This window comes from Oncorhynchus gorbuscha, linkage group LG04 (assembly GCF_021184085.1).
Source record: "Oncorhynchus gorbuscha isolate QuinsamMale2020 ecotype Even-year linkage group LG04, OgorEven_v1.0, whole genome shotgun sequence".
Lineage (NCBI taxonomy): Eukaryota > Metazoa > Chordata > Actinopteri > Salmoniformes > Salmonidae > Oncorhynchus > Oncorhynchus gorbuscha.
The window spans coordinates 34,884,428-34,903,983 of NC_060176.1; the positions used below are offsets into that span (position 1 = coordinate 34,884,428).

General features: G+C 40.1%; 1 protein-coding gene across 2 annotated transcripts in view; it reads right to left on the reverse strand.

Annotated features, from left to right (window-relative positions):
- LOC124034000 (far upstream element-binding protein 3-like) overlaps nucleotides 1–19,556 on the reverse strand; it is a 76,864-nt gene that overhangs the window by 3,345 nt on the left and 53,963 nt on the right. Inside the window, exons 13-15 of one of the 2 annotated variants that reach the window (XM_046346599.1) lie at nucleotides 4,783–4,943; nucleotides 3,470–3,540; nucleotides 3,289–3,374 (exon numbers count right to left, since the gene is read on the reverse strand). In XM_046346599.1, the coding sequence (XP_046202555.1) occupies nucleotides 3,289–3,374; nucleotides 3,470–3,540; nucleotides 4,783–4,943 (318 nt within the window). Of the gene's footprint in view, nucleotides 1–3,288; nucleotides 3,541–4,782; nucleotides 4,944–19,556 lie in introns of both variants that reach the window. The other variant, XR_006838493.1, reaches the window with a different exon arrangement.

The window sequence follows — 19,556 nt, forward strand, 5'->3', positions numbered from 1 at the left end:
GGGCTGCACAATTAATCCTATTTACATCGAAATTGCGAGATTGACACATGCAATATACATATCGCAAGAGGCGGAGAAATGATCAAATGCCACTCAGCCGCGTGCAAAGTCTGTTTTTATAGTTTACTCTTTGTTACTTAGGACAATAAGTTGGGTGAATTTTGACCCTTTCCTCCTGACAGAGCTGGTGTAACTGATTCGGGTTTGGAGGCCTCCTTGCTCACACACGCTTTTTCAGTTCTGCCCACAAATTTTTTATAGGATTTTGGTTAGGGCTTTGTGATGGCCACTCCAATAACTTGACTTTGTTGTCCTTAAGCCATTTTGCCACACCTTTTGAAGTATGCTGGGTGTCATTGTCCATTTGGAAGACCCATTTACAACCAAGCTTTAACTTCTTGACTGATGTCTTGAGATGTTGGTTCAATATATCCACATTATTTTCCTGCCTCATAATACCATCTATTTTGTGAAGTGCACCAGTCCCTCCTGCAGCAAAGCACCCCACAACATTATGCTGCCACTCCCGTGCTTCATGGTTGGGATGGTGTTCTTCGGCTTGCAAGCGTCCCCCTTTTTCCGCCAAACACAACGATGGTCATTATGGCCAAACAGTTGCATTTTTGTTTCATCAGACCAGAGGACATTTCTCCAAAACGTACAATCTTTGTCCCCATGTGCAGCTGCAAACCGTTGTCTGGCTTTTTTTATGGCCGTTTTGGAGCAGTGGCATCTTCCTTGCTGAGTGGCCTTTCATGTTATGTCGATATAGGACTCGTTCTACTGTGGATAGATACTTTTGTACCAGTTTCCTCCAGCTTCTTCACCAGATCCTTTGCTGCTGTTCTGGGATTGATTTTCACTTTTCGCACCAAAGTACATTCATCTCTAGGAGACAGAACATGTCTCCTTCCGGAGCGGTATGAAGGCTGTGTGGTCCCATGGTGTTTATACTTGCGTACTATTGTTTATACAGATGATCTTGGTACCTTCAGGTGGTTGAAAACTTCTCCCAAGGACGAACCAGACTTGTGGAGGTCTACAATTTCTTTTCTGATGTCTTGGCTGATATCTTTTGATTTTCCAATGATGTCAAACAAAGAGGCACTGAGCTTGAAGGTAGGCCTTGAAGTATAATATAAAAAATATATGCCATTTAGCAGACGCTTTTATCCAAAGCGACTTACAGTCATGTGTGCATACATTCTACGTATGGGTGGTCCCGGGAATCGAACCCACTACCCTGGCGTTACAAGCGCCATGCTCTACCAACTGAGCTACAGAAGGACCAAGTACACCTCCAATTGACTCAAATAATGTCAATTAGCCAATTAGAAGCTTCTAAAGCCATGACAATTTTCTGGAATTTTCCAAGCTGTTTAAAGGCACAGTCAATTTAGTGCATGTAAACTTCTGACCCACTGGAATTGTGATAGTGAATAATAAGTGAAATAACCTGTCTGGATTGGTTGAAAAACGAGTTTTAATGACTCCAACATAAGTGTATGTAAACTTCCGACTTCAACTATGTAAATAAGGTATTTTGATGTTTCGCTTGTTTCGCTGTGTCATTATGGTGTATTGTGTGTAGATTGATGAGGACCGTTTTTATTTAACTTCAATGGGATAGGGGGCAGCATTTTCACTTTTGGATGAAAAGCGTGCCCAGAGTAAACTGCCTCCTACTCAGTCCCAAATGCTAATATATGCATATTATTATATGCATATTAGTATTGGATAGAAAACACTCTGAAGTTTCTAAAACGGTTTGAATGATGTCTGTGAGTATAACATAACTCATATGGCAGGCTAAAACCGGAGAAAAAAAATCAGAGGTTTGTCGTTTTTCAACTCAGCTCCTACTGAAGATACAGTGGGATATTGGTTATGTTGCACTTCCCAAGGCTTCCACTAGATGTCAACAGTCTTTAGAACGTTATTTGATGCTTCTACTATGAAGGGGGGCTGAATGAGAGGGGAATGAGTCAGAGGTCTGCCTGAGTCCCACGAGCTGACCATGCGCTGTCATGAGAGAGTTCGCTCTCGTACCATTGCTTTTCTTCAGACAATGGAATTCTCCGGTTGGAACATTATTGAACATTTATGATAAAAACATCCTAAAGATTGATTCTATACATCGTTTGATATGTTTCTACAACCAGTAATATAACTGTTTGGAATATAACTGTTTCGTCCGACCTTTCCGCTGGAAGTTGCATGCCCGTTTCGATTTGTTTACCAAACGCCCTAAAAAAAGGAGGTATATGGACATAAATGATGACCTTTATCAAACAAATCAAACATTTATTGTGGAACTGGGATTCCTGGGAGTGCATTCTGATGAAGATCAAAGGTAAGGTAATATTTATAATGCTATTTCTGACTAACGTTGACTGCGCAACATGGCGGATATTTCTTTTGGCTAGTTTGGGCTCCGAGCTCCGTACTCAGATTATTGCATGGCATGCTTTTTCCGTATAGTTTTTATTAAATCTGACACAGCGATTGCATTAAGGAGAGGTTTATCTAAATTCCCATGCATAACACTTGAATTATCATCAACATTTATAATGAGTATTTCTGTGAATTGATGTGGATCTCTGCAAAATCACTGCATGTTTTGGAACTACTGAACATAACACGGCAATGTAAAATTCAATTTCTGGATATAAATATGCACTTTATCGAACAAAACATACATGTATTGTGTAACATGAAGTCCTATGAGTGTCATCTGATGAAGATCATCAAAGTTTAGTAATTTATCTTATCTCTATTTGTGCTTTTTGTAACTCCTCTCTTAGGCTGGAAAAATTGCAGGGTTTTTCTGTGACTTGGTGGTGACCTAACAATCGTTTGTGGAGCTTTCGCTGTAAAGCATTTTTGAAATCAGACACTGTGGCTGGATTAACGAGAACTTTATCTTTAAAATGGTGCCTAATACTTGTATGTTTGAGAAATATGATTTATGAGATTTCTGATGATTTGTCAATTTCATTGGCTGTTGGCGAGGGGTTCAGCGGAACCCCAGTCCTAGACATGTTAACCTATTTTAGAATAAGGCTGTACTGTAACAAAATGTGGAAAAAGGGAAGGGGTCTGCAGCGTTTTAGCCAAGTGCAACCAGCTTGATCGTTGCGCTGACCATTTTGTTTCAGTGGTGAACATAGAGATCAGCCTGGTTCCACCATGTTAGCGGAGTTGATATTAATTGTAAAATACAAGACAACGTTGCCAAATGTTTACGAGATGTGCTTTAAGACAAGTTGTAGCGCTACGGTGACTTACTGTGGTCTTGCTGGCCTTGAGGCTGCCATGTTTGATAAGCCGTCCCCCATCCCCCTGTCATTAAAGTCTGGGCTCCACTGCCACAACTGATCAAGACAGAAAGCAGGCAGAACGACAGCAACACAAAGAAAATGCATATAGTAGACAAAAAAATGACAGGGATGAACAGAAACTGACTTACTTTTGATGAGTTGCAGGGCTTTGAGTGTAAGGGCTCAACCCAAAACTACCATTGCTCACTATTCCTGAGCCCTGGGAAAAACATGAGACATTCAACATGGTTAACTAGAGTAAATAACAACAGTTTAATTAATTTAAATCATGGTGGTATTTATTTAGTCGACTAACAGCTAATAATGAAACATATAAATTGCAAGCAATTTGCCTAGGTAGCCTTGCCTAGCTTTTATTTTTTATTTAACCTTTATTTAACCAGGAAAATACCATTGAGACTCTTTTTCATGGGAGACCTGGTCAAGAAGGCAGCAACAATCAATACATTACATAATTAAAACAAACAGCATGATCCAGCCTAAAAACAGCATTTACACTCCTCTGTAACAGAGTCTCCATCAATATTTGAAATTAATTCAGTGGCACTAACAAATCTAGATGAAGCATGGATTGTAGACTATTCCATGCATCTTGTGCACAAGAAGAGAAGGCAGTCATGCTTAATACTGTGAAGGTCCTGGGGACTTTAAGTAGCAACCACCTAGCAGACCGGGTATGGTAACTGCTGGTGGTGAAGGAGACCAGACTACAGAGGTAAAGAGGGAATTTACCCAAAAGGGCTTTGTAGATGAACACATACAAATGTATCTTTCTGCGCATATAAAGGGAGGTCCAACCTTACCATTTGGTACAATGTGCAATGGGTGGGTGAGTGTCTTGGCATTTGTAATAAAGCGCAAGGATGCATGATAAACAGAGTCCAGTCTCTGTAGGAAGGAGGTGGTTGCATGCATATACAACAAGTCACCATAATCAATTACAGAGAGAAAAGTGGCCTGAACAAGCTTCTTTCTAGCCATAAGTGGGAAGCAAGCCTCATTACGAAAATAAAAATCAAATTTCAGCTACCTAAACTCGTTGCTCCATCCAAACGCTACGCCACGCCCATGAACGTTAGTTTCTTCTCTGCAATGAGTCTGGATCTAAGTACTTCCACAATGATTGCTCCAAGAAACCGATGGGTTGGGCCAGAGTAAGAACATACGTGGGTAAAGCGGCATTGTGAAAATTCACCATTGGCTTTGATAATCGGAATTGTTAGAGATTATCCAATCGCTGGTGACTTTGTTTTGTACAACACCCCTCATTTTGATGTCTCCACAAACGACTTCAAAGACGGCCATCTCAGACTGAAGTATGTAGCGAACACAGAGCAGCGGAAGAATTCAGTTTAAGTCGTCAGACAATAAATAGGTAGTCATGTTGACTTATCGAGACTTAGTCTTTGGACTTAAAGGCACTTAACTTGGGGGAACTTACTCCGATCTTGTCGTCAATGAGCTGGCATGCTACCTCCATCTGTTGCGGGGTGCCTCTGATGGAGAAGACGCGAACATTGGGGTCGGTGTTGGGAGGGGGGTTCCTCTGCAGCTCCACGTGGGCTCCAGACTGCTGGTTGATGCTCTTGATGGTATCTCCGCCTAGACAAACAACCCACATCACACCACATGAGGCCACTGACGGATGGGAATAACACATACTTTGTCAACGCCCTTGATGTTTTGGATGCAATAGTGTTGGGCCGCTATATGATAATGTTGGGAATTGGCAATATTTGACCTCGATGATATATGGTTAAGATATCGTGATGCGCAATAATTATTCTCCATTTGAAATCAAAACCATGCAGTTTCACAAAATAATTTTTAAACGACGAATTATGTTTTTCACCATAACAGTATTTTCAATGAGCAACTATATTATCATCACAAATAAGTACACAAATAGCAATCTGGAATTATTTAGTCATTAGCGGCGCAAAACGATATCGGATATCCCTTTAAATCTTTTGATGATAATATGATCAACTAGTACTTCACCTGCATTCATACACACTGCATATAAAAAGGTGCATTTCTAATATTATGACTCAATGGCCGAGAGGTCTGGAGTTCGTATTCGAAGTGTAAGGGAATGTTGTACGCTAATTAACTAAAAAAAGGAAGCAAAAAAGTATACACCTCTCCACATCTCAATTTTCCTTTACATCCGTGAAAATTTGCAACAAAAATAGATTGCACTTCCCACCGACCTGACATTAAGGGTGAGTGCCACCTGATGAGTGACACCAGTCTATGTACTGTCTGCAACTCGACTTCTGTATGTGGGGAGCAATTACACGTCAGGCCAAACAGAATCATTACTGCTGGGGAAGGATTTTTAAATTTTATTAAACCGTATCCCTTTTTTTGTTGTTGAATTTTGCAGTCTGTGGCTCTTTTGAAGCGAGCAGGGCAGGCATTCAGAAATTGGTTCCCCCCTGTGCCAAGTCCTCTCAAAGACCCCCGGATGGCCACCCGTTCTTCCACCTCGACTCAAAAGAGCAGGCTGGCTTCTCAAGTAGGGGCCGCTGATGTCCGAACATCAATTACATGTTTGTTCACATTTTGGTGACACGTTGTCAACCCCGCTTGAACCTGGGCTGAAAAAGCCAGAGAAAAGAGTCCTCCTCCCGCTGCCAATAGACTACCCCGGGCCATTAACCCATTGTCAACCAAATGAAACTTCTGCATTAATGAAGCCATTATGAGGTCTCCAGTCAGAAGGAGAGAGGAATAAAGGCACTGACTATTCAGTGCCAAGGAGTGGGCCATGGTTAGTGGAGATAATAAGGCCCTATCAATGAAGCTGCTGGTTCAGGTTGCCAGAGACAGAGAGGGGGGATTTGGATTTAAGATTAATTTAAATGAGGGAGACGCAGGACCACTAAGTACTCTCTCTTATATGTGAATAAGAGTTTGTAGCAGTCAAACCCACAATCTTTTCGTCTGACCTGTATGATTGCATGTGCCACGGGTGTTAACCACACCTGTTGTTCCGACGCGGGTGTATTAAAATTTAGCTTTAATCTGTGCAGAGGAATTTCACATATCCATATAGGTTGGAAATGAATTTCTGAATGGTTTAGAGCCAGTGTTGTACAAATGCATTTTGAAAGTCAATCAAGTCAATCAAACAGTGTAGGTAGGTCCTAATCATGTTTGTCTCCTATCAATATTGTTGTACAAAACACTTGAATCCATTTCCTACCAGTTCAGATACCTGCTGCTAGCATTCAGTAGCACAAGTAGCGGAAGGCAGAACTCTGTTATGACTTAACAAGTGAATTAAATTGCCACATTGTAAGTACTTCCCAAGTCAATAATATTATCTTATTATTGACTTAGGAAGTAATTACAAGGTGGGAAGTAATTACAAGGTGGCAATTGAATATATATATATATATATATATATATATATATATACATACACAGTTGAAGTCGGACGTTTATATACACCGTAGCCAAATACATTTAAACTCAGTTTTTCACAATTCCTGACATTTAATCCTTGTAAAAAATGTGTTAGGATCACCACTTTATTTTAATAATGTGAAATGTCAGAATAATAGTAGAGAATTATTTATTTCAGCTTTTATGTCTTTCATCACATTCAAAGTGGATCAAAAGTTTACGTGCACTCAATTAGTATATGGTAGCATTGCCTTTAAATTGTTTAACTTGGGTCAAAGATGTCAGGTAGCCTTCCACAAGCTTCCCACAATAAATTGGGTGAATTTTGGCCCATTCCTCCTGACAGAGCTGGTTTAACTGAGTCAGCTTTGTAGGCCTCCTTGCTTGCAAAATGTTTTTCAGTTCTAACCACAAATTCTCTATAGGATTGAGGTCAGGGCTTTACATTTACATTTAAGTCATTTAGCAGACGCTCTTATCCAGAGCGACTTACAAATTGGTGCATTCACCTTATGACATCCAGTGGAACAACCACTTTACAATAGTGCATCTAAATATTTTAAGGGGGGAGGGGGTGAGAAGGATTACTTTATCCTATCCTAGGTATTCCTTAAAGAGGTGGGGTTTCAGGTGTCTCCGGAAGGTGGTGATTGACTCCGCTGTCCTGGCGTCGTGAGGGAGTTTGTTCCACCATTGGGGAGCCAGAGCAGCGAACAGTTTTGACTGAGCTGAGCGGGAACTGTACTTCCTCAGTGGTAGGGAGGCGAGCAGGCCAGAGGTGGATGAACGCAGTGCCCTTATTTGGGTGTAGGGCCTGATCAGAGCCTGGAGGTACTGAGGTGCCGTTCCCCTCACAGCTCCGTAGGCAAGCACCATGGTCATGGCTTTGTGATGGCCACTCCAATACCTTGACTCTGTTGTCCTTTGGAAGTATGCTTGGGGTCATTGTCCATTTGGAAGACCCATTTGCAACCAAGTTTTAATTTCCCGAGTGATGTCTTGAGATGTTGCTTCAATATATCCACAATTTTCCTCCTTCATGATGCCATCTATTTTGTGAATTGCACCAGTCTCTCCTGCAGCAAAGCACCCCCACAACATGATGCTGCCACCCCAATGCTTCACGGTTGGGATGGTGTCTTTGGCTTGCAGGCCTCCCCCTTTTCCCTCCAAACATAATGACGGTCATTATGGCCAAATGGTTCTATTTTTGCTTCATCAGACCAGAGAACATTTCTCCAAAAAGTACGATCTTTGTCCCCACGTGAAGTTGCAAACCGCTATCTGACTTTTTTATGGCGGTTTTTGAGCAGTGGCTTCCTTGCTGCGTGGCCTTTCAGGTTATGTCGATATAGGAGTCGTTTTTACTGTGGATATAGATACATTTGTACACGTTTCCTCCAGCATCTTCACAAGGTCCTTTGTTGTTCTTCTGGGATTGATTTGCACTTTTCGCACCAAAGTACGTTCATCTCCAGGAGACAGAACGCATCTCCTTCCTGAACGGTATGACGGCTGCGTGGTCCCATGGTGTTTATACTTGTGTACTATTGTTTGTACAGATGAACGTGGTACCTTCAGGCGTTTGGAAATTGCTCCCAAGGATGAACCAGACTTGTGGAGGTCTACAATTATTTTTCTGAGGTCTTGGCTGATATATTTTGATTTTCCCATGATGTCAAACAAAGAGGCAATGAGTTTGAAGGTATGCCTTGAAATACATCCACAGGTATACCTCCAAATGACTCAAATTGTGTCAATTAGCCTATCAGAAGCTTCTAAAACCATGACGTAATATTCTGTAATTTCCCAAGCTGTTTAAAGGCACAGTCAACTTAGTGTATGTAAACTTCTGACCCACTGGAATTGTGATAGTAAATTATAAGTGAAATAATCTGTCTGTAAATAATTGTTGGAAAAATTACTTTTGTCATCCATAAAGTAGATGTCCTAACCGACTTGCCAAAACTATAGTTTGTTAACAAGAAATTTGTGGAGTGATTGAAAAACGTACGTAAACTTCCAACTTCAACAGTATATATACACACACAATCGTTCAAAAGTTTGGGGTCACTTAGAAATGTCCTTGTTTTTGAAGGAAAAGCACATTTGTCCATTAAAATAATATCAAATTGATCACAAATACAGTGGAGACTTTGTTAATGTTGTAAATGACTATATATATATATTCCATAGGGGATTGTTCTATTGCTATGGCCATATATTATACAATGGGGCTAGGAAGGAACATGGCTCGTCGCTTTGGTTGTCCCCTTCTTCTCACTATGGTTGTGGTGGAATTCAGGGGTTTGTGGGGGATGTAGGTCTGACAGAGGGGTGAGCAGAGGCACTGGCTGCATGGGGCATCATAAAGACATCAATCACTGTGCCGAAAAGGGCGTCGTGACAGGGCACAGAACGGCTGCCTTCCATCCATATTGGCCGTTTCTTATGGTAATGCCAAGATGGGGCCCTCTGCAACCAGGTTTATTTGTCCCATTCACCTCTGCACAGAAGGCACTTGACATTTCTATTGCTCAGTTCTTTATTATAGGTGAAGCCACCCCCCCCTTCAACCGACCCACCCTAAACACAAATACCCCCGCCGCGGCTTGCACACTCGCGGCTCGCCAATCGCTAAATGGTCAATGACTTTTACATAGCAGGCAATAGAGTGAGCATGAATAGCAAATAAGCTAATTTGAAACCGTCATTCACTCATTTGAGCCCATTGCCCGGAAAACGGATCTCATTAGAAGGACTGGGGCAATCTTCCAGATGATTGAGGGCTGTTATAATGAAACTCAAACAATTAATATCACATTTCTTCATATGTATTATTCCCCTCATTAAGCACTTTACGTAGGTGAGAATAGCACTTTTAAAAGCCATATATATATATATATGTGTGTGTTATATATATATATATATAACACACACACACACACACACACACACACACACACACACACACACACACACACACACACACACACACACGAGTGCAGGGGGAGAAAGTGAGAGACAGAAAGGGAGAGAGGGGACTCTACAACGTTATAATCCGTTTTGGTTGAGTTGCGCCGTTTCCCCCACAGAGCTGTGTTGGCCCGAGTGTGTCCCTATAGTACACGGACACAGCCCGCACAGCACAGCAGGTAGAAGAAATGTCCGAGTCACGCAAGATGGATTATAACGTTGCGGATAAAGTTCGGAATGACACAATTTCATATGTGAAATTTCATAGTGTAATTTGTGGTTTTCCTTTAAAATAAATGTCCCTCAGTGAAAATGATTCAAACTGATACAAATAGTGGAATCATGCCATATTTGTACTAGATAATGCTAAACCAGGTTGGTATGTTATATAAATTCAACAAAAGACAAAAATCAGTTGAAATCGCACTGTGGATGTAAAATACTTAAAGTACAGCCTAACTTATGAATTTGTGCACCCAAGAAATGGGGTATCAGCCTACTTCGTGACACTCACAGAACACAACTGTGTAGAGTTTACATAAATATCAGCGTCTTAGCTCCGCTCAGCTTCCCCTGTTGTTTCATCGCCCCCAACGTATTCAAACTATCATGGCCGTTTGAGACAAAAACCCTATACGTACTGACCAACTATGGTTTGCATGCCCTGCCGAAGGACCCTATCATGCAGAATACGTGGTTGGAGTTCGCAATGGTGGTGAGTATACAGGTAACTAGACCATAGACTGCTGGTCATGTATGTGGTTATGTACAGTATATCTGAAAAGTTGTATTAAAAACACACACAGCTTTATAAACAAGTAGGCTAATTTCACAGGCAAGCAGATACAACTAGTAGAGCCATTTTGGTTGTGAAGTACATTAGAAAAACGCTTTGTCCTTCTTTAGAACAAAATACCACTTTGCTGTCTATTATATCACCCTGTCACAGGCCCTCCCAGTCAACACCACCTCATAAGATTGCCTGCTGCAGCTGTTTGAGAGATGTCCAGCTTGTAGCCGGACATGCAGCATAGAGAAGACCAGCATGGGGGCCCTCATCAGTGTGTGTGTGTGTGTGACCGACCAGTATTTTTGATGAGGGGCCAGGAGCTGATCTACACTGCTATGCCCATCAATGGGGCTCTGGAAAAGACCTCACCTCCAGCCTCACCTCTTGCCTGCTCTCCAATAGTCGCTGATGGGGAGAAAATAATTTGGTATGTTTAGTCTGACCTGTTCAAACTTCAACATAGTATATGTTTGTGTCAGATATCACCTATCCCTAACTGCTATTGGTAATAGAACCGTAATTGTGTATGTGTTCACAAAAACATGTATGGAGCCAGCACACAAAGACTTGTGGTCCTTCTGTAGCTCAGTTGGTAGAGCATGGCGCTTGTAACGCCAGGGTAGTGGGTTCGATCCCCGGGACCACCCATACGTAGAATGTATGCACACATGACTGTAAGTCGCTTTGGATAAAAGCGTCTGCTAAATGGCATATATACTTGCAAGATGATGTGATGAAGTCCAAATTGACAGACGGGCTTGATACTGATGTCTCTGAATTAGGGCTGTCCCCGACACAACAAAAATCACTAACATGAAATGTAAACTAATTTGTGCACAACATTTTAGAGAAATAAGCTTTTTGTGAGTATGGAACATTTCTGGAATCTTTTATTTCAGTATATATATAACAAAAGAAGCATGACAAGGTAGAGTAATGGGATAATGTGTTACTGTGGTGTGTGAAGAATCCAATCAATTACCTTGCATGTGGTACAAATCACATTATTGTGGAAGCACCTCCTCTAAGAGTATGAATTAAGCTGTTAGAGAAGGTTTAAATCCTACGCAACCTGCCCACACATAGTTTGAAGTAGAATACGAGCATAGTTACTGTAGTAGCTCAAAGCTGTGTGCTGGGAAAAACTTGGTAGAGCATGGGTGGAATTGGCACTGTGGTGCTCATGTGAATTTCCTTTCTCTTTTAGGCTTCACACTAACGCCTATTCTCATTTAAATTGTAGTTTTTTGTTTTTAATATAGTGAAAGTTGATCAAAGTTAGGATAGCCTGAATATATGATTTGGTGTCGCTAGCTTGAACGGTTCAAGAGTTACTGTTAGTGAGTTAATTCACGCTTATTTATGCAAATATATATAGTTATTGCTGATAGAAGTTTTTAAGAATCAGAAGTTAGGATAGCCCAAACATGTGAAAGTTGTTTTGTTGTCTCAATGGTTACTGTTGTTGAGTTATTTCATGCAAATGTGCAGTTCAAGATTTTAAAGAATGTTAAGTTGGGATAGCCTGAATGTTTTAAAGTCAGTCTTGTAGCTTAATTGGCCAAATAACAAGTCTATTTTTAATAGCTAACCCTGTATTCCTAAGGTTCTCATTTAAACCCAAGTGAATTCATGCAAATCTAAAATCGTTATAGTCAACAAAGTATACATACTATAAAAACATATCTTGAAAAGCAATCAAAGTTGGGATCGTCTGAACATCTCAACGTTGGTTTGGAGTTGATCACTTAAACAGTGAAAAATAATAATAAATATATATATATATAGTGGGGCAAAAAAGTATTTATTCAGCCACCAATTGTGCAAGTTCTCCCACTGAAAAAGATGAGAGGCCTGTAATTTTCATCATAGGTACACTTCAACTATGACAGACTAAATGAGAAAAAGAAAAATCAGGGAAATCACATTGTAGGATTTTTAATGAATTAATTTGCAAATTATGGTGGAAAATAAGTATTTGGTCACCTACAAACAAGCAAGATTTCTGGCTCTCACAGACCTGTATAACTTCTTTATGATTCCAGTCTTTCTGGGTCTCTAAGAGCACCTGGATTGTGCAATATTTGCACATTTATTTTTATTCTTCATGCTGTCAATTGGTTGTTGATCAATGCTAGACAGCCAATTTCATGTCTTGCACAGATTTGAGCAGATTTAAGTCAAACGTTTAACTAGGTCACTCAGGAACATTCAATGTCACCTTGTTAACTAATGCCAGTGTATATTTGGCCTTGTGTTTTAGGTTATTGTCCTGCTGAAAGGTGAATTCATCTCCCAGTGTCTGGTGGAAAGCAGACAACCAGGTTTCCTCTAGAATTTTGCCTTTGCTTAACTTTATTCCATTTATTTTCTATCCCAAAACAACTCCCAGTCCTTGCCGATGACAAGATTACCCATAACAAGATGCAGCCACCACCATGCTGCGAAATATGAAGAGTGGTACTCAGTGATGTGTTGAATTTGCCCCAAATATAGCATTTGTATTCAGGACATAAAGTTAATTTTTTGCTACATTTTTACTTTAGTGCCTTATCGCAAACATGATGCATGTTTTGGAATATTTTTTATTCTGTACAGGCCTCCTTTTCAAATCTGTAACTTAGGTTAATATTGTGGAATAACTACAATGTTGTTGATCCATCCCCAGATTTCTCCTATCACAGCCATTAAACTCTGTAGCTGTTTTAAAGTCACTATTGGACTCATGGTGAAATCCCTGAGCGGTTTCCTACCTCAATGGCAGGTATTCCCAAACTGGGGTACACGCAATGCTGTCGGGGGTACGACAAATAGAAATGTGATTCACATTTTCAAACAGTACATTTATATTTTCCAATAGGGCTATACATTTGGGTGAGTAATTGTTTTCCACCTCGCCTGAGCAGCCTTGTTTCACTGCCGAAAATAAACTTCAATAATATAGTGTTTAGAGAAATAACAACGTCAAATACATGTAGCCTAGTCAAATAATTAGCATCCAATCACATGAACCGTTACGCTTGTTGGGGAATAATCAGAATTACTTGGGTAACATAGATAAGATGTTTTATTTTCATTATATGCTTGTGAGTTACTTCTCATCAGAATGTCTATTTTTGTATAATACTGTTGGCTGGTTGCAGTTATCGGTTATCTGTCATGGGGTAAGTTACTTGGGCCGCAGAGAGGGGAGGGGTCAAGCTTGTCTTCATATGTAAACATATCTTTTAAATCAATTATCTCTTTGCTCCACAATGTCTGTGTGCCAGTCACTGTGTCTCTGATCTTGTCCAGGAGGGATGTATTTGATATATGCCTGTTCATGAGGATTTGTTTTATGGTCCTGAGAGCGAGATGAGAACATAGTTTAGGAGACAAAGCGGAATGATAATGTATATCCAATGCTGTCTGGCTATGTGTGTCTTTGCTATCTCAGTTGCAATGTCTGGCTATCTCAGATCTCAGTTGCAATGTGTAAGGACTCTCAGAGAATTCATTTATAGACACTGAATTGATCTGAGAGTCACAGGGTTGTGATGGAGCTCATATAATTAAAGATGGACTTTATGATAACTCTGACTTGTGTGTGGTTTGCTCTCATGATTTGGTAAATACAGGAAATGTCCACTACATTTGGCGACGAGGAGGGGATGTGAATCTTCACTCGGTGACCGTTCCTGGCGATCTAGGTAAATAAATTGTGCACGAGGGATCCCCCAAACTTGGGATCTTAGGGAAACCACACTTCGGGAACGAAGCAGATGGACCAACCTTTGATCTGAGAGGAAGCGAGCAGAGTGGATAACACATCTCGAACTGAGTTTAAAAAAAAATAAAATGGTGAGCGAACCACACACAGATTTGAAGTCAAGTTTAAAAAATATGCCTGTTACGTATACTCTGAGCGTGAATTCCTTTGTAAGGAAGGCACCTTGGCGGCGTAAGCAGGGTCGAGTCAGGGTAGAGTAATCTGAGGGTTTGTGGACTCAAAAGATAGTCTGCCACTGTCCGGTTGCGAGTGACCAAGAGCCGTCCTGACACTGAATTGATCACAGTGGAGATTGGTGCGGTCTGTGGGGTGAGGGCCAGGGGAATGTGTATTCTAGGTGAAACACGGCACTTGGTGAAGCCCTATTGGAAGAAGGACCTCATTCTGTGCGTCTGTGTGATTGTCTAAGTGACCCTCAGAGGTGGTGAATTCCAATTATTTTAAATGTGCTAGCCAGGTATGCCCTGGGTTACTCAGTGTAAGTATTTTGTTATGGGATCACTAGGTAATAGTTGTCGGACCGTTCTGTGTGAGCGGGGTAGGTTGAATCTGTGTGGGCAACCTTTTTATGTTCTGATGTTCTGTGTGGACGTCTGACCAGTTCTGTGTGAACATCTGACCAATCCTGTGTGGGTGATCCTTAAAGTTCTGTGTGAGTACCTAAGATTTTTTAAGTTTTATATGGATTCTGTGAATAATTAGAAAATATGATAAATTGTATGTGTGTATAATCAATTACTAGAGATTTGATTAAGTAATGCTGAGAATGATTAGATACAATTTAAACCACCCATTCGTAGACGTACGTAGGTTTTGAGTTGGTATCTTAAATGGATAATTTGATAAAGATGAGGTTTTAAGCACTATTAAAATAGTCTACAAAAGTTGGGAAATTGAGCTCTAGAAACTGATTAGAGTGTATCTGTTTCCTAGTCATTATCTGTCGATTTTATTCTTTGATTGCTAATCTATTCATTTGGCATTTGAGAATCATAGCTGGAGTAACGTTTGTACTATTAAATTTGGGCTGTTATTTTTCTGGGAATTGCCGATAGTGACGTGTCTTGATTTGACTTGTAAAGTGGGTTTATTTGCTGAGAATCTCAGTTTTTTGCATAGCAATGGTGGTTCAATGGTAGAATTCTCACCTGCCACGCGGGAGGCAGGGGTTCCTTTCCCAGTCAATGCGCTAACTGAATTCTGAGTTTTTGATTGTAAATAATCTACTTGTATGTTTTGCCTGGAAAGTTATGGTTGCTAGTGTTTGTATGAGATATAAACTGAACGTTTTAATAGCTTGTTTGGTTCAAATTGATAGAACGGATAAATTGAAATTTAAATAAATAGATTGTTTAGGTTAAATTGATAGACTAATTCAATTTAAAATAATAACAAAGCAAATTTTGATGCAAGACGATGCCTGTTCACTAAATTATCTGCTGGAATAATCTATTGAGAATTGAGTCGTATTGAATAATATAATATATGCCATTTAGCAGACGCTTTTATCCAAAGCGACTTACAGTCATGTGTGCATACATTCTACGTATGGGTGGTCCCGGGGATCGAACCCACTACCCTGGCGTTACAAGCGCCATGCTCTACCAACTGAGCTACAGAAGGACCAATAGAAGACAGTTACCTAAGTTAAAGCAATTCTGAATAATAGCGGAGAAAGTGATTACCAAAATTATTTTCATTCTTATAGATTAACTGACGCATGTTATAATTTTGGAACTGCGTGTGTTATTTTTAAAGAAATATGATACATTTCATAAGTGTGAGGAGCGAAGATGAAGTTATAAAGTTGGATTTTAAATCTTACATAGAGGTAAGGAAAAACGTTGAAATGAGAGGGGTTATATATTTTTCCCCAATGGGAAAAAAGGAATAGGATAAGTTGAGCTGAAAGTATGGAAGAGAGTTAGTTGCTATGTTGGCTACTAATTGTCAGGGTAAGTTGCTGGAGGCAGGTAGATTGTTGTAGAATAATGTACATTTGCGTTATTACTTTGAATATACAATAACCTTACTCTAATTGTTTTGACCGTTGTTCAGGTACACTTTTTTCTGTATTTCTGGCAGTAAAATTTTGATTGGGCTTTATTTGGCTGTAAGAAAGGGAGATCTGAAAGTTTAAATTGTAAAACATTGTGAGAATGGATTCTGATGGTTATTGATTCTTGGTTTGATTGTTTAAGTAACACCAGTTAATTTGAGCAGGAAAGTTCATGTAGTCTAACATTATAGTATGTTTTCCATTATGTGGAACAATGTCAGGTCATTAAAGGTGATTGCTGGTTGAGTAGTTTGAGAGCCTGTTGGCAGAAGACTGAATGGGTATGAATGTTGAAAAGCAAGCTTGGGCCAAACTAGTAAACTAGTATGTTAAGTGGGGGAGTATCATAGATTTGAATTATAGTGTTACCGCAATAGTCAAAACAATTTCATATGTTTTGAGAAATTAGCTAGGTTGAATTTGGTTATTTGAGTTCCTTTTTAATTTGCTTATGGTTTGTTTTAGGAGTTGTTTTAACTTAATTAAACATTGTATCATACATATACATTGATGTTGATTAAAACTTATGATTAATGATTTGTGGTACAGTGGAATTATCATTAGGTTTGGTTTATAGTTCAGGTTTGAGTTTCTGAATTGATGTAGTGTAATGAATACTAACTAAGGGTTTTGTGTTTTCTCCGGGAAAATGGGTATTTCATTGTCTCTCTTTGGAATGTTTCCAGGGACTATACTCTTGGGTAGAGTGAGTTTGATTGAGGCCATAAACTACCACATTAAAAAGAGCCTGGAAGTTTTTGTTTTAGTGCAAAGGTATTTTAAAGGGGCACTCACCACATGGGATTTTAATGAGTTTTTATTTTCTGAGTTTTCATTACACACGCTAATTCTTTTGATAAAGGAATGTTCTGGGAACATGGAAATACAACATGTAGGAATTATTTGACTATTGTTTGCAATTTGTTTAATATAGTGAAACACTGCTTTGAAGGGTTTCGTATGATCTTCTGATATGACCTTCCGTTGTGGCTTGATCAGTTTAGCGATTTTAATTTGATTAGGTTAGTTGAAATTTTGTTTTATATTTTTTCAGTTTTTGTTTTACATTACTCTTATACGGAGAGATATGTGTAAAACATGGGGGATGATTAAGTTTTTTGAGGGTTTGAATTGAAGTTATACACCTTAAGTCATATGTGAAGGAGTGTATTGTATTGAGTGTTAGGTTAGGTTCATGCTCTACAACATCCGCAGAGTACGACCCTGCCTCACACAGGAAGCGGCGCAGGTCCTAATCCAGGCACTTGTCATCTCCCGTCTGGATTACTGCAACTCGCCTGTGCCGCTCCCTGCCTGTGCCATTAAACCCCTACAACTCATCCAGAACGCCGCAGCCCGTCTGGTGTTCAACCTTCCCAAGTTCTCTCACGTCACCCCGCTCCTCCGCTCTCTCCACTGGCTTCCAGTTGAAGCTCGCATCCGCTACAAGACCATGGTGCTTGCCTACGGAGCTGTGAGGGGAACGGCACCTCAGTACCTCCAGGCTCTGATCAGGCCCTACACCCAAACAAGGGCACTGCGTTCATCCACCTCTGGCCTGCTCGCCTCCCTACCACTGAGGAAGTACAGTTCCCGCTCAGCCCAGTCAAAACTGTTCGCTGCTCTGGCCCCCCAATGGTGGAACAAACTCCCTCACGACGCCAGGACAGCGGAGTCAATCACCACCTTCCGGAGACACCTGAAACCCCACCTCTTTAAGGAATACCTAGGATAGGATAAGTAATCCTTCTCACCCCCCCCCTTTAAGATTTAGATGCACTATTGTAAAGTGACTGTTCTACTGGATGTCTGTTATAATCTCTACCTGGCACAGCCAGAAGAGGACTGGCCACCCCACATAGCCCGGTTCCTCTCTAGGTTTCTTCCTAGGTTTTGGCCTTTCTAGGGAGTTTTTCCTAGCCACCGTGCTTTTACACCTGCATTGTTTGCTGTTTGGGGTTTTAGGCTGGGTTTCTGTACAGCACTTTGAGATATCAGCTGATGTACGAAGGGCTATATAAATAAATTTGATTTGATTTGATTTGAATGCACCAATTTGTAAGTCGCTCTGGATAAGAGCGTTTGCTAAACGACTTAAATGTAAAATGTAATGAGTGTATTGTTGTGTTTGTTTTATTATAGGTCTAACTTCTTGATCCTTGGCTCTACGATGGAGTTGACAGTGAGATGGGGAGTATAAACCAATTTGAAAGAATAGTTTCAATAGAATGTTTTGATATTCTCTGTGAAATATGTTTAGATATGTGTATTAAGAATAATTGGTAAAAGTAATAATTTATCATGTAGTTAATGAACTGAACTAAACTGTTGTTCTGATCTGTTCTTTTGGGGTTATCATGAAACGTGACATCAGACGGTATTCTTAATGCATGGAAGAGATAATTGGACCGAATAGTGTGTGTACCTCAAACCCCCTCTAACTGGCTAAAGAAGGGTGACAAAGGCGTTGAAAAAGGCTTTCCGAAGCACTTCTACCGAGAGAAAAGAACCAGGCCAGAAATTGGTGTACAGTATCAGATCTAAGCTATCAATTGCTTTTCTTTCATGAGTCCACTTGGAGTGATCATGGAGAAAGATCTGTTCTAACATTTTCTTATGATGCTGGTATATTGGTTGACGAATGGACAAGACATGAGTGGTAAAGATGAGACATTGAAATTGGGACATTATCATGGGCCATCCACTCTGAACTGTAAAGCTATCTGAAGAAAAACGAAAGAGACGCCAGAAGATGCTGTGCCTGAGAGGGGGAGGTTGGTCAACTGTGCCATTAAATTGTTTATACTTTTGTGGTATCAGGTTGATTGAAGAGGTCTACACCATGTAAATTGTAGTAATTTAGATTAAGAATGCATTGAGATACTGATCTGTATTATAATCATGATTAACAAAGTTAATAGTATAATTATGGGATAATTATACTGAATGTAAGTAAATCTGCTAATATTGATGTGTGTTAAATTGAGGTTTTTACTTTGAGTGATAAGACAAATTTGAATCACTGAGGAATGCTATTCTAAATATTGGTTGGATAAATAGTCGGGTTGTTACTTATGATTTGGAATATGAATGATTTCCCTGACCTATTCTCTATTCCTGAGTATATTTCTGAGCATGAGGACAGAGGGAGTTGCTCCCGACGCCACTTGGGTACACTGCAGCATTCACCGAGAGGCTCTTGCTGCC